Source organism: Argentina silus, assembly GCF_951799395.1.
Source record: "Argentina silus genome assembly, chromosome: 2".
NCBI lineage: Eukaryota > Metazoa > Chordata > Actinopteri > Argentiniformes > Argentinidae > Argentina > Argentina silus.
Genome location: NC_139656.1, coordinates 25,399,822 through 25,412,428, shown reverse-complemented (window position 1 = coordinate 25,412,428; position 12,607 = coordinate 25,399,822). Strand labels below are relative to the sequence as shown.

At 47.7% G+C, this 12,607-nt stretch overlaps 1 protein-coding gene across 3 annotated transcripts in view; it reads left to right on the top strand.

Annotated features, from left to right (window-relative positions):
• LOC310824121 (unconventional myosin-XVIIIa-like) overlaps nt 1-12,607 on the top strand; it is a 68,709-nt gene that overhangs the window by 28,534 nt on the left and 27,568 nt on the right. For all 3 annotated transcript variants that reach the window (XM_083696970.1, XM_083696969.1, XM_083696971.1), the window contains 11 exons: nt 734-904; nt 1,834-1,924; nt 2,051-2,243; nt 3,274-3,360; nt 5,419-5,560; nt 5,865-6,024; nt 6,283-6,469; nt 7,491-7,707; nt 8,559-8,668; nt 9,974-10,039; nt 11,792-11,920. In XM_083696970.1, the coding sequence (XP_083553096.1) occupies nt 734-904; nt 1,834-1,924; nt 2,051-2,243; nt 3,274-3,360; nt 5,419-5,560; nt 5,865-6,024; nt 6,283-6,469; nt 7,491-7,707; nt 8,559-8,668; nt 9,974-10,039; nt 11,792-11,920 (1,553 nt within the window). The remainder of the gene's footprint in view (nt 1-733; nt 905-1,833; nt 1,925-2,050; nt 2,244-3,273; nt 3,361-5,418; nt 5,561-5,864; nt 6,025-6,282; nt 6,470-7,490; nt 7,708-8,558; nt 8,669-9,973; nt 10,040-11,791; nt 11,921-12,607) is intronic.

The following is a 12,607-nucleotide window of genomic DNA, read 5'->3' as shown; positions in this document are numbered from 1 at the left end:
AGACACATTCCTCCTATTGTTAACATTCCGCCTCTATGCTTTTATCGCACTTAGCAGACAGCGTTTCATTAGCATTTTAATGAAGTTCTCAGTCTTCTCTTTTGATCGCCTTCATAACCCTTCTTGCTTGTCAGAAGGCGGAGCATGTGACACGCTCTCAGAAGCCTGATGAAACAGGGAGATCCCAGCATGTCTCTGTCAGAAGCCCATTGTTTGATGTTTCCCCGGTCGCCCTCTGTCTGTCTCAAGTGTCTGAGGAGATTCCACTCAATGCTGGGATGGAAATTAAAACACACTCGTATCCGCCCGCTCTCATCAGCCCTCCGATAGATGAAAGGGAAGCGTGGTTTCGCAGACTGAGGCCCATGTTTCAACAGAGTCACTGTGTACTCACTGTGTGTGATGATAGCAATTGTAATATTCTTCTCTGGATAAGAACAAAATAACCCCCTCCCAAAAAAGTGATGAACTGCGCCTACGTCTAGCTAATAAGACTGAAATAGGACAGCCAGATGTACAAGTACACACTATCCCGAGCTCATTTTGCTGTTGTAATAAGGGTATAACGGGCATGTACCATCACAGCAGTGTTAGCCTCCAGCAGGGTCGAAATGACAGAGACACACACATACACACACTCTCCCACTCTGTCAGAAATGGCAGTCTCATGTTGTGAGCAGACTTGTGCTTGTTGGCAGAGGGGATAATGGTGGTTGTTATGTTTGGGCCTCAGCCGGTCGGAAGCAGTTTGCACGTCATGAGTGGGCGCAGAAGGCTGCCTACCTGCTGGGCTGCACCCTGGAAGAGCTCTCCTCCTCCATCTTCAAGCACCAGGCCAAGGGCACCCTGCCCAGAGCCAGCACCATCCGCCAGGCCGCTGACGACACCACTGGGGACGCCTCAGGTACCATAAGCATGTCATCATTGCGCATACACACACACACACACACACACAGGGTGAAACAGACAAAGACACAGACTGACACACACACACTCACTCATCACCTAAGGGAAACTGCAAGCATTTCTGAAAGTTAAAGTTTACCTACGTAAGGAATAGCACAGCTCTATAGAGTGGGTATTGACCGATGGGTACAGAGAAACATATCAGGACAAACATTTCTACAAGTGCTCTTCATGAATTGCCCTTGCAATGATAATTGCCTTGCATTGATTTTTCCACACATGCACAGCACCTTTTTATCAGAGGCTACCATATACTTTGAAGGACACAGAGTTGGTCAGGACTGTTTCACTTTCGTAATAGACAGTGTTGGCCTTGATTCTACCTCCCCCCCTCAGCCCCCTAACAAAAACACAGAGATATCCCCCCTCAGCCCTTTAACCAGAACACAGAGATAGCCCCCCTCAGCCCCCTAACAAGAACACAGAGATATCTCCCTCCCCATCCTTAGCCCAGTAGATTGCCTGGGTCTAGTCTAGTGGATGAGATGGCTATCTGATGTCAGGAAGCTTTAACAGGTGTCCAGAGCCAGGAGGCATACAGAGACGTCCGAGTGGTTTGATCTGACCACCACTGACAAGCCCGAGTCCCAAGCTCCAGACTAGATTAAACCCGTCCTGCCCTGTCTGCCAGTATGATACAGCAATGTAGCTTCACATCAAACACAGACAAACCAGTTGTCTAACCTCCAGAGATTCACAAGCAAATAAATAAAACCTGTTTGAGCCGGCTCCCTGCAGTTATCCCGTATCAGATCACACCGTCATTGAAGTCGCCAGAGCGTTGTCTGGTTAATGTTGGATGTTGTTTTAAATTCATTGTGTGTGTGTGTGTGTGTGTGTGTGTGTGTGTGTTTGTTCTCCAACCAGGATCCAAGTCCACAGCCATGGAGTGTTTAGAGGCCATGGCATCTGGGCTGTACTCTGAACTCTTCACCCTCCTCATCTCCCTCATCAACCGGTTAGTCACGACAGAGAGATGATGATGCACGGCTACAGCTGGCCTCTCCGTTTCGGATTAGGCATGGTTCTTTTCTGGTCTTCCTTCCTGTCTCTGACTGTGCTTGTGTGTCCCTCCGTCTGTCAGGGCTCTTAAGTCCAGCCAGCACTCCCTGTGCTCCCTACTCATCGTGGACACGCCGGGCTTCCAGAACCCTCGGCAGGCCAAGCGGGAGCGCGGGGCCACCTTCGAGGAGCTGTGCCAGAACTACGCCCAGGAGCGCCTGCAGACTCTCTTCTACCAGCGCACGTTCGTACAGGAGCTGGAGAGATACAAGGAGGTAGACACACACACACACACACAGAGTTAACGCATATATGCACGAGCATACGCACGCGTGCGCACACACACACACACACACACACACACACACTGTATATATATATACACACAGCCATGCAAACAGCCATGCACACATAAAGGATAACTACACAGATGCTGTCCATACACCAGTTGGATTATTTCTTATTCCTTCCTCACCGTCTCCGTAGCCTAGCCAGAGCTCATGTGGTACGGTACGCCCCCCCCTCCCTCATCAATAGTGTCAGTCAGGCATACAGTAAGCCCATAGACCCTGGTGATTGCCATTTCTCCTTCCCTGCCGGCACCAAAGCGAGGTCACTCATCACAGACTGTGTGAAGTGTGGCGAGCTGCACAGCGGTGGTGCCACCGGCTGAGGGAGAATAACACCCTTCCTTTTACTCTCTCCCTCATCTACCCACTAATGCTGGTCCCTATACCCATAATAATTGGGAGGAATCATCCCTGCCTACCCTGTGTGTGTGTGTGTGTGTGTGTGTGTGTGTGTGTGTGTGTGTGTGTGTGTGTGTGTGTGTGTGTGTGTGTGTGTGTGTGTGTGTGTGTGTGTGTGTGTGTGTGTGTGTGTGTGTGTGTGTGTGTGTGTGTGTGTGTGTGTGTGTGTGTGTGTGTGTGTATTTTATAAACTGCAATTTTTTCACCATGCATTATCTTTTAGTCCCATTGTTTGTGTTTGGTTGGTAGTGTATAAAAGGTTTGTGCTGCCTTACATAACAAAATGGCTCTCTTGCAATGTGGTAACCTCAAACTATGTGAGTGTTAAATAGAAAACGCTCTGTGTTCTCTTGAGTTTGAGATTTTCCGTTTATTTTCAGTTGACAAAGATATGGGTGTTTTCGAGGAACCTCATTCGAGAGAAGACCATTTTTGACAATGTTGTGATGACAGTCACTGGTAGCCAACAAAAAAAAACATTGATTCCTTTCTTCAAATGGATGTTGTTCATTAATTGATTAGTTGTTCCTAATCCGCCCCTCTGTCCCCCATCTAGGAAAACATAGAGCTTGCATTAGATGACATAGAGCCCAGCACATCACTGTCTGTAGCCGCTGTAGACCAAGCGTCAAGTCAAGCAATGGTAAGGACACTCTTTTAATGTCTGTTCTCATACTTAGGGGGCCCTATTCAATTCAAACTAGAATAGCATTAAAACAGCATTCTTTCAACAGGTAGTTTGAATGCGATGACGTTTCTCTTTTTGTTTTACTTTTACATTGTCGAGCAGATTAATCCAAATGTTCATCCTTTCAGGCCAGAATGTATTATCTTTTTAATTTTGACCTTAACCCTGTTACTGTTTTGATTGAATAGGGTATTTTCCTCTGTGTGGTTTGGAAGCCTGTGGTCATTATTTCCCTTTGACACTGATCATGATAACTCCCATATGGATCCCTCAATGCTTTGTTCTGACAGATGACAGATCCTTCTCATGGCAGTCTGTTCACTGCCCACTGCCAGTCTTTGCTGTTATTCATTTGTAATACAGTAGCTTTATGATTCCTGTTGATTCCACCACCTTTTGTAGGTTTGAGAATTTGAGTTTGATATTCATTTTCTCAGTTAGTTTCAGTTCTACAAGTCACTTGTCTGCTCTGTTTTGTACTTTTTTTGACATGATTTTAAGATTTGGGGGGATAATAATCTAATAAAGCATCAATCCACCAGACAGTGAAGGAGTAGGCAGACATTCACCAAACAGAGAAACAGAAAATCCACTCTTTGATGGTGGAGTCGGAGGAGGGAGTGAAAAAAATCCCAAATCAGTGCCTTTCCAGTCTCCTGTTCCATGTGCCATGGAAACCAGAAATGACACACTATTGTTGTCAGTGTCAGGGATCACTGTGTAATAATTCCAGTTTGGTTGGTTTGAGTGTTTTGCTTTGTAAAGGTTCCTGCCCTTGCTGGAGCAGTCTCTCAAAAGCAGTGAACCAGTGTACAGCAGATGGAAAAAGAAAAGGCCATGTTCTTTTAAAGTCAGAGAAAATAAAATAAAACGGCATAATCTACACTGGAAGACATCGCTCACTGTTCTCTTGAAGACCCATGGATCAAAGCTGACAGTTGAATTGAAATGGGCACTTTTAGAGTGTTGTCCTCTGATGTTCAATCTGGGTCCCTATGGCCCCCTGTCTCCTGTGATTGCTGTGGAAGCTTCTAGAGTAGCTGAGGGGCACTTTGTGTGTGTGCCTCTGACAGAGAGGTACTTTGTATTGGAACTGACAAAAATCTTTGGAGAATAATAATGGCAGGGTTCAGCATGAGAGCATTACATTTTTTCATTCAACTTTGGCCAGATATCATTCTCTGCTGACTGTAATGAGTCAAGAGCATTTGCTCCAAGGACTCTCAGTGGGTGTCTATTTTCTTAGCCATCCTCCCTTGGGAAATAAAGTGGTATTTTTTCCGAATCAGAGTTCAATTATACCAAAAAGCTGACTTGTGGACACCATTATTCCCCTAATTGCTGAATTGGACCAGACTTCATGAACGCTCCAGTGCCTTTGAGCTCTCACTCTGATATTGGTCTTAATGAGAGTCACGGCTAATGGCCTGTCTCTGCCCTTTTAAACTTTGGGAAACAAACGATGCTAATTGCTTTTTTGGAAAATCGAACAAAAGCATGAAAGCTGTGAGTTGTGGCCTATGGGGTAAATATGACAAACCGACAACCCTCACACCGTCATCTGCCCAGGGTTTGTTTTGGCAATACTCAGGTGAGATTTACTGTGAACAAAAAGGTGGAAAAAGTAGACTATTTCAATCATAAGTGTGTTGAAATACCTCCAGTCTTATAGAATGAATCCTCCATAAGTAGGGAGATGACTAGATTACTAAGGCTTGAAGCCGACCTGACAGTGTGAGCGTGAGTGGGCTGGCTGAGTGCCTTAACTGTGGTGAGTCAGTGTGTGTGTAGGTAGGCTGAAAAGCAAACTGAGGCTCCAGTAAGTTTCTAGTATGATAGTTGATGCTACTCATGCACAGGGCTGAGGACTGCAAATCAAGCAGAGAAAATGATGTGAGTGGGAAGAGACGTGTCTGACCAGAGAGAGTGTGTGTGTACGTGTGTGTGTGTGTGTACGTGTGTGTGTACGTGTGTGTGTGTGTACGTGTGTGTGTACGTGTGTGTGTATATCAGGTGCGGACACTGACACGGACTGATGAGGCGCGAGGCCTGTTGTGGCTGATGGAGGAGGAGGCCATGCAGCCTGGAGGCTCTGAGGAGACGCTACTGGGCCGTCTCTTCAGCTACTACGGCCCTGGGGAGGGAGAGAGCAAAGGTGAGGAGAGGAAGGAAGCAACACTGTGCAGAACATACATACATACATACATACACACACATACATACATACATACATACATACATACATACATACATACATATATATACACACATACATACTGTATACACACACACACACACACATACTGTATACACACACACTGTATATACACACACACACACACACACACACACACACATACATACTGTATACACACACACACACATACTGTATACACACACACACACACACACTTGTCCTTATCAACAATGGTTTTAAGGGATCTCTCTCTGCCTGTTAGGTCACACTCTGCTGCTGAAGAGCGAGCGGCAGCATCACTTCCTGCTGGGCCACAGTCACGGGACAGACTGGGTGGAGTATGATGCTCGGGGGTGGCTGGGTCACGCCAAGCAGAACCCTGCCTCTACCAACGCTGCCAGTCTCTTACAGGACTCCCAGAAGTAAGACCAGTCACACTTCTGAACGTTAAAGGGCCAATCTGTGATTGGTATAATTTTTTTTTACTTTGACTTAAATGGTATAAAGCCATTGATTCTTGAAGAATATCACTTATAAATGCCTCATAAGCTTAGTTCGACTGTCTTACCCCATCCCTCAGGTGTTTCCCCCAAAGACTGGCGGGGTGACCGCTTTTGTTTTTGTTGTTGTTTGAATCCCAGATTGGCCCTTTTAATGATGTGTGTGTGTCTCTCGTTTAGGAAGAACATCAGTGCTCTGTTTATGAGCCGAGGGGGCGGGGCCACCATCCTGTCGGGCTCCATCGCGGGGTTGGAGGGCGTGTCCCAGCTGACCTTGCGACGGGCCAGCAGCATGAGGAAGACCTTCACCACGGGCGTGGCGGCCGTGAAGAAGAAGTCCCTCTGCATCCAGATCAAACTACAAGTGGTGAGAGGCTAGGGACAGTCCATAGGAGGGACAGCGAGGAGGAGGGAGAGAGAGGAGGAGGGAGAGGGGGGAGAAAAAGAAATAGAGGGTGAGAGAGGAGGAGGGAGAAGGAGGAGGACAGAGAGAGAGGAGGATAGAGAGAGAGGGAAAGAGAGGAGGAGGAGGAGGGAGAGACTTTTAAAAGCTCTTTATTAACCATCATATACAATACATATACTGTAAAATAATTAAAAGTCTCCATTCAACAATTACATCACCAATTAAAGTCCAGTTCACCATCAAGGAAGGAGAGAGAGAAAGAGAGCAGGAGGGAGGGAGAGAGAGAGAGAGAGAAGGAGGAAGAGAAAGGCCTAAGTAGCATATTTCCACTTCTTCTTTTCATATATTAATATGGGCAATATTTAGTTACAGTAAGTCCTGGTGGGCCATAGAGCCCCCAGTTCTAATTATTATACACAGACCCATTCAGTAATAGAGTCATTTAATTAGCATGGCCCTAATATATGCCCTCCCCACAGGGAGAGGTGTTCACACTGCGTTTGTGAGACCATCCATCTTCCCGTGTTTTTACCGTATTATTGCAGCTTTAAAGGGTATGAGGGCTGCCCATGCTCAGCCTCTCGCCTGCACATGAGAGTTCTAGCCAGACCATTTATTAAAAACCCAGGCTGATTACTTAATGAGATTTCTTAATGTGTGAAATTTGCTATCAGTGACATGTAAACGAGAGCCAGTCTACGGAGCCTTTGCATATGATTACAGAGGGTTTTAGTTGATGATTATGCTGGGTCATACCATCAGTATAAATGGAGTGGTTTTAGCATCTCACTGTTACCACCTGAGTATTAGAATAATATATGCCATCTAGCTGACACATTTATCCAAAGCGACTTACCCTACAATGAGTGCATATATGTTTTTGTATGTATGGTCCCAGTGGGAATTGAACCCACAACCGTAACGCTCTAACCAACTCAGCCACAGAGGACCATCGGTCTCAACATACCCCTCTCCCCTGCAGGATGCTCTGTTGGACACGGTGCGGAGGTCCAGGGTTCACTTTGTGCACTGCCTGCTGCCCAAGGCTGATGCCCTGTGGGGCCCCTCGTCCCGCGGAGGGGAGGGAGAGGTCCAGGGTGAGAGTGGAGACTCTGGCCTGATGCAGCTGGACGTGGCCCTGCTCCGTGCACAGCTCCGGGGCTCCAAGCTGCTGGACGCTCTGAGGATCTACAGACAAGGTGAGAGGGCAGATTCACACTACAGAACCGAACCTAGCTGAGCTAAGAAGAAGGCTGTTTATTTGGCCATGCAATCAATTTTTCATCAATTGTAGGAATTTGATACGTGCAACCCCCCCCCCACCCCCCCCAAGACAACACACACGCAACGCACACACACCCCCTCCGAGACAACACACGTGCATACACCCAAGGGAGAACAGAGCTCTGGGCTCTGGGCACAGGGTCAGCCATATTCGGCGCCCCTGGAGTGCTCAAGGGCACAACGGCAGTGGTAGGAGCCTTAGATATGATGCCAGTATCCTTCCAGTTACCAGCTCACATCCGGCTCCCTCCTAGAGTGGGGATCGAACCAGCCACCTCCCGATCGGCAGGCCTCTCTAACCTCTAGGCTACCTGCCGCCCCTGTACTGGGCTGGCCTGGTTCCACATCCACCGTAGTTGCTGAAACAGTGCTAGAAAAGACAATATGAAAGAAACAATATCGGAAACTGTATGGTTTCTGACGAAAAAAAACAAAGAATGCTCTTGTTAGCAGTTCCTCAACTCGAGCTCTGACATCTGACAACATTACACATATTATTGCACACTGACATTATTGCACTAGTACTATTGTCACTTTATTGTCACTTTATTGTCACTTTTTATCCCTTTTTATTAGCGGTTATTGACTTGTTGCTGCTGTTGTCGAGCGTGGAGCAAGATCCCAAAACATTTCACTTTGTCAATTACAGCTGGATGCGATATACTGTATGTGACAGTGAATTGGATTTGATATCAACTTATGGCGTTCATCTTGAGTCCAGTTAGCTACAGTGTGATGGTGTCCCTCTCCCCCCGCCTTTCTACAGGATACCCTGATCACCTGGTCTTCTCTGAGTTCCGACGCCGCTTCGACGTACTGGCGCCACACCTGACCAAGAAACATGGCCGCAACTACATAGTGAAGGATGAGAAGAGAGTGAGTGTCTGTGTTCAGCCGTGCCCGCGTGCGTGCCCGCGCAGAATAGAACGCGATTGTGTGCCAACAGCCTCAGAGCCGCTGGACAGATTAACGAGCCGAAGAGGCCCCTCTTCCTCCTCTCCCTTCCTGTCAGCAGCACATTTACCGAGAAATAGACCCCTATTAATCAGGCCTATTGTGATGACCTAATCAACTAGGCCCCTAGCGGCATCACGCCAGCTCCCAAGTCAAATCAATAAGGAGCACAGACAGGGGAAAAATGCTTTCTAATTGCACTGGGGGGGTTTAGGAGCGCAACAAAATAGTCCAAAACTTGGTGGACTTATCAACTTTGTGAATTATATTTGCTACTCTGGAGACGATCTGGCTGCTTGGTGAAATGAGCTCCCCCGGTCCCCACTGCGTGGGTTTCTAGGAGATATGAGCGGTGAGACAGCGCTAATGGTTAAAGTGTTTTTGTGTAACCCGACGAGTTGAGGGTGGATTGCTAATAAGCGCTCCTCTTGGAGGTTAACTATCAATGAGGGTCAATTGTGTATTGGTCCGCTGCAAGAGGAGCCCCAGTGAGAGTGAAATGGTAGAGGGAAAACAACACAAAAGCCACTCTTTACAGAAGGAGTGTGAGAGGGAGAGGGAGAGGGAGAGGGAGAGGGAGAGGGAGAGAGGGAGAGAGGGAGAGAGAGAGAGAGAGAGAGAGAGAGAGAGAGAGAGAGAGATCCCCAGCGTCTCAGAGCAAGGTTTCTGTGGAAACGCCAGTCAAACAAAAGCCCCTCAGTGCTTGTGGGGCTGCATCCCCTCTCTCAGTGGTAATCTAGATGGGGGGCCTTTCAGGCTGGGGGCTGAGAGGAGGCAGAGCGAAACACACAGAGAGGCAGAGAGGGAGGGAGAGAGAGGCTTGCAGCCCGTGTCCCATTGCACAGTCTGTATGTGTTCAAGGCTGCTATGGGGTCGAGACCACCACGGGGCCAGGAGGAATAAGCCTGGAGCAGGAGGATTCTGGAGGACAAGCTGTCTGGTTGGTTTTCCTTTAGCGCTCACTCTCTCTCTCTCTCTCTCTCTGTCGCGCTTTCTGTCTACACCCGCCGTGACCTTGAGAATGTGAGAGGAGAGAAATGGGGGGGGGGGGGGGGTTCATGTGAAAGGAATACTTTCTGTCAGTATTGGCTGATATGATGGGGGGGGGGGGGGGGGGGGGGGGGGTGTACTCTGTGATTGTGTCAATGTAACTGCCCAGACCCCGGGGGATGGAGGCAGAGACTGACCTGTGTGTGTGTGTGTGTGTGCGTGTGTGTTTTTCTCCAGGCCGTGGAGGAGCTGCTGGAGTCCCTGGACCTGGAGAAGAGCAGCTATCACATGGGCCTGAGCAGGGTGAGTACCACTACCAGCACACAGATCACCCTACAGGACTAGAACAGTAACACACACACACACACACACACACACACACAAACTACCGCTGTGTGTATTTCTGATAGGAAGCAGTGTTTTAGGTCAGTGTGCAAACCCCCCCCCAAAAAAAACAAAAACAAACAAGGCATCTCCATATGTGTAAATATTCAGTTGTTGAACAGTTGTTGAAAAAGTCCTCCCCTCCTGTTTCTGCTTGAGGAATGTGTTTGTCCCCCTTTCCCTGGGTGACTTGCCAAGTGTTGCCAGCCCCACCGGTCTCCTGCCCAGGGGTGTGTATGCAGGGTGGATCTGAGCGGCTTGTCTGTCTTCAGCTCCCTGTCTATGAGACCACAATCATGTCTCCTTTGTATTCATGTCGTTCTAGAGCAATTTTTGGCAGTGATGGGCTTCTTTGTTGTCTTTCGCCTTGGCACTTGTAGTCTAATCACAGTAAACACTGCCTGGCACACTGATGTTTAATCCCATCAGCTGGAAAAGTGTCCCACTGCCAAAAAAGAAAATCAAGAGAAAAAGCAACGATGGAGAGAAAACAATAGGTCCTACCGCTCCCAGATACTGGCAGTATACTAGAGCCACATTAGAACAGGGGAGAGATTGGTAATTATTTGGTGGCAGCTGCAGTTGCCTTCGGGGGGCTGTGGAGTTTTGAACCGGGCTCAGAAGTAGATTAGCACCAAGATGGTCATTCACAAAGCATTCCAACGGCGTCCTAGCAACAGCGGCCCCAGTAGAATGCCAATTACGCCAGCTTCAAATGTTCTCATGTCAGTGGATTCACAGCTCAACTCCCAAAGTGGTAAACACTGCCAGTACAGTAAGTCAGATGTCTTAATATGGGCACGGAGTGACCTTTGGTTTATCCATGCTTGTGTTATAGCTTGCACAAATCCTATAGAGAAATCCTTGGTGGAGTTGCAGCATGCAACAAAACACATACTGGACCTCCATTGTGCCCCCTCTGTGGTGCCAGGGCAGCCTATTTTCATGAGGTTCCCCTACGGACAGTGACACTTGTACTTTAGTTGTATAACCATCTCTTTTCCATATAGGACAGTATCTGTGTGCCGCAGGGGAGGCTGGTGGAGGTAGAAATCGGAGGACGGGCTCATTGTAATGCATGGCATGGAATGAGGAATGGTATCAAACACATGTGGATACCTGTTGTACAAAGATGATACCCAAGTTTCCCACTCAGAGAGTGTCCGAATCAACCCATGAGAAGCTCTATGCAAATAACTCTGTCCCACCTGAAGAGTGTGTGAATGGCAGGGAGATGATGTCATGTGATGCTGCGTCCACTGGCTGTTTAACTCACTTTGGCTCACCTCTGACCTGGCACAGTACAGTGCGGACCCTCCCTGTCACAGATAACAGCTTCATCACGTGTCAGTGTTCTCACTCAGATAAGGGACAATTCTCTCTGGCCTAAAATGGAAGGATGACACACTTTCTTGTCATGTTATCTGCTTGTGGACTCAATGCAAAAACGTGCAGATACTTTATCTCCTCGCCTTCAACCCCTGCTGGCCTTATTGACAGTGCTATTACTACATTTGACTTAAATGCCAAACAACTGAGGAATTCACTCAATCTTTGCTCCTGACTAGAGCAAGAGTGACTTCTGTCTGACATATTGCATGTTGTGTTTGACTGAACTGAGCTGATCTGAGAGGTGTGTGTATGTGTGTGTGTGTGTGTGTTCTCCTCCAGTTGTTCTTCAGAGCGGGGACCTTGGCTAAACTGGAGGAGCAGAGGGATGAGCAAACCAGACGCAACATCACCCTGTTCCAAGCAGCCTGTAGCGGGTACCTGGCAAGACAGGCCTTCAAGAAGAGGAAGGTAGGCATGGCTCCACACACACAGACACACACACACACACACACACACACACACAGACACACACACACACAGACACACACACACACACACACACACACACACACACACACACACCCACCCCAGCTGGGCAGGGAAGGGTACAAAAAGAATGTGTTTACCACATTAACAGTTCAAAGCAGCTATAGGTTTAGCTATACTTCACTGCATTGCACATTTTTAGGTTTTGTTTTCTTCTTCTTTTCTTTCTATCGTGGACTGTAAAATGTTACACCATAGGTACAGTTAAAAACTATGTGTGCCGTAGACCTGAAATATAATTTGTCACATGGGTTTTGGGAATCCTTGAAAATGATTGTGATGTTTGTTGAGCAGGTCTTGTTGCCCTGGAGTGAGTGACATGTGGAGTGAAGCAGCGAGCCTGTTGTTGTCCCGGTCTAAATTTAGGGACTATTTTCTCTGCTATAAGAGGACCTAGCTAGCTCTGTTGTAAATCTTAAACTAATCACAGCAGGACTTTATAAATCCATCAGCCTAGCCCCACCTTCCTCCACTCTGATCCATCCAATCACCGTCTGTGGCAGGGACAGAGAGGTGACATGTCCCCCTCAATCACCATCTTATCGATCAGCTCCCTCTAAACGCAGGCCTATCGTACGTGCCACCGTCTCTCACTCCTCCGCTCCATCT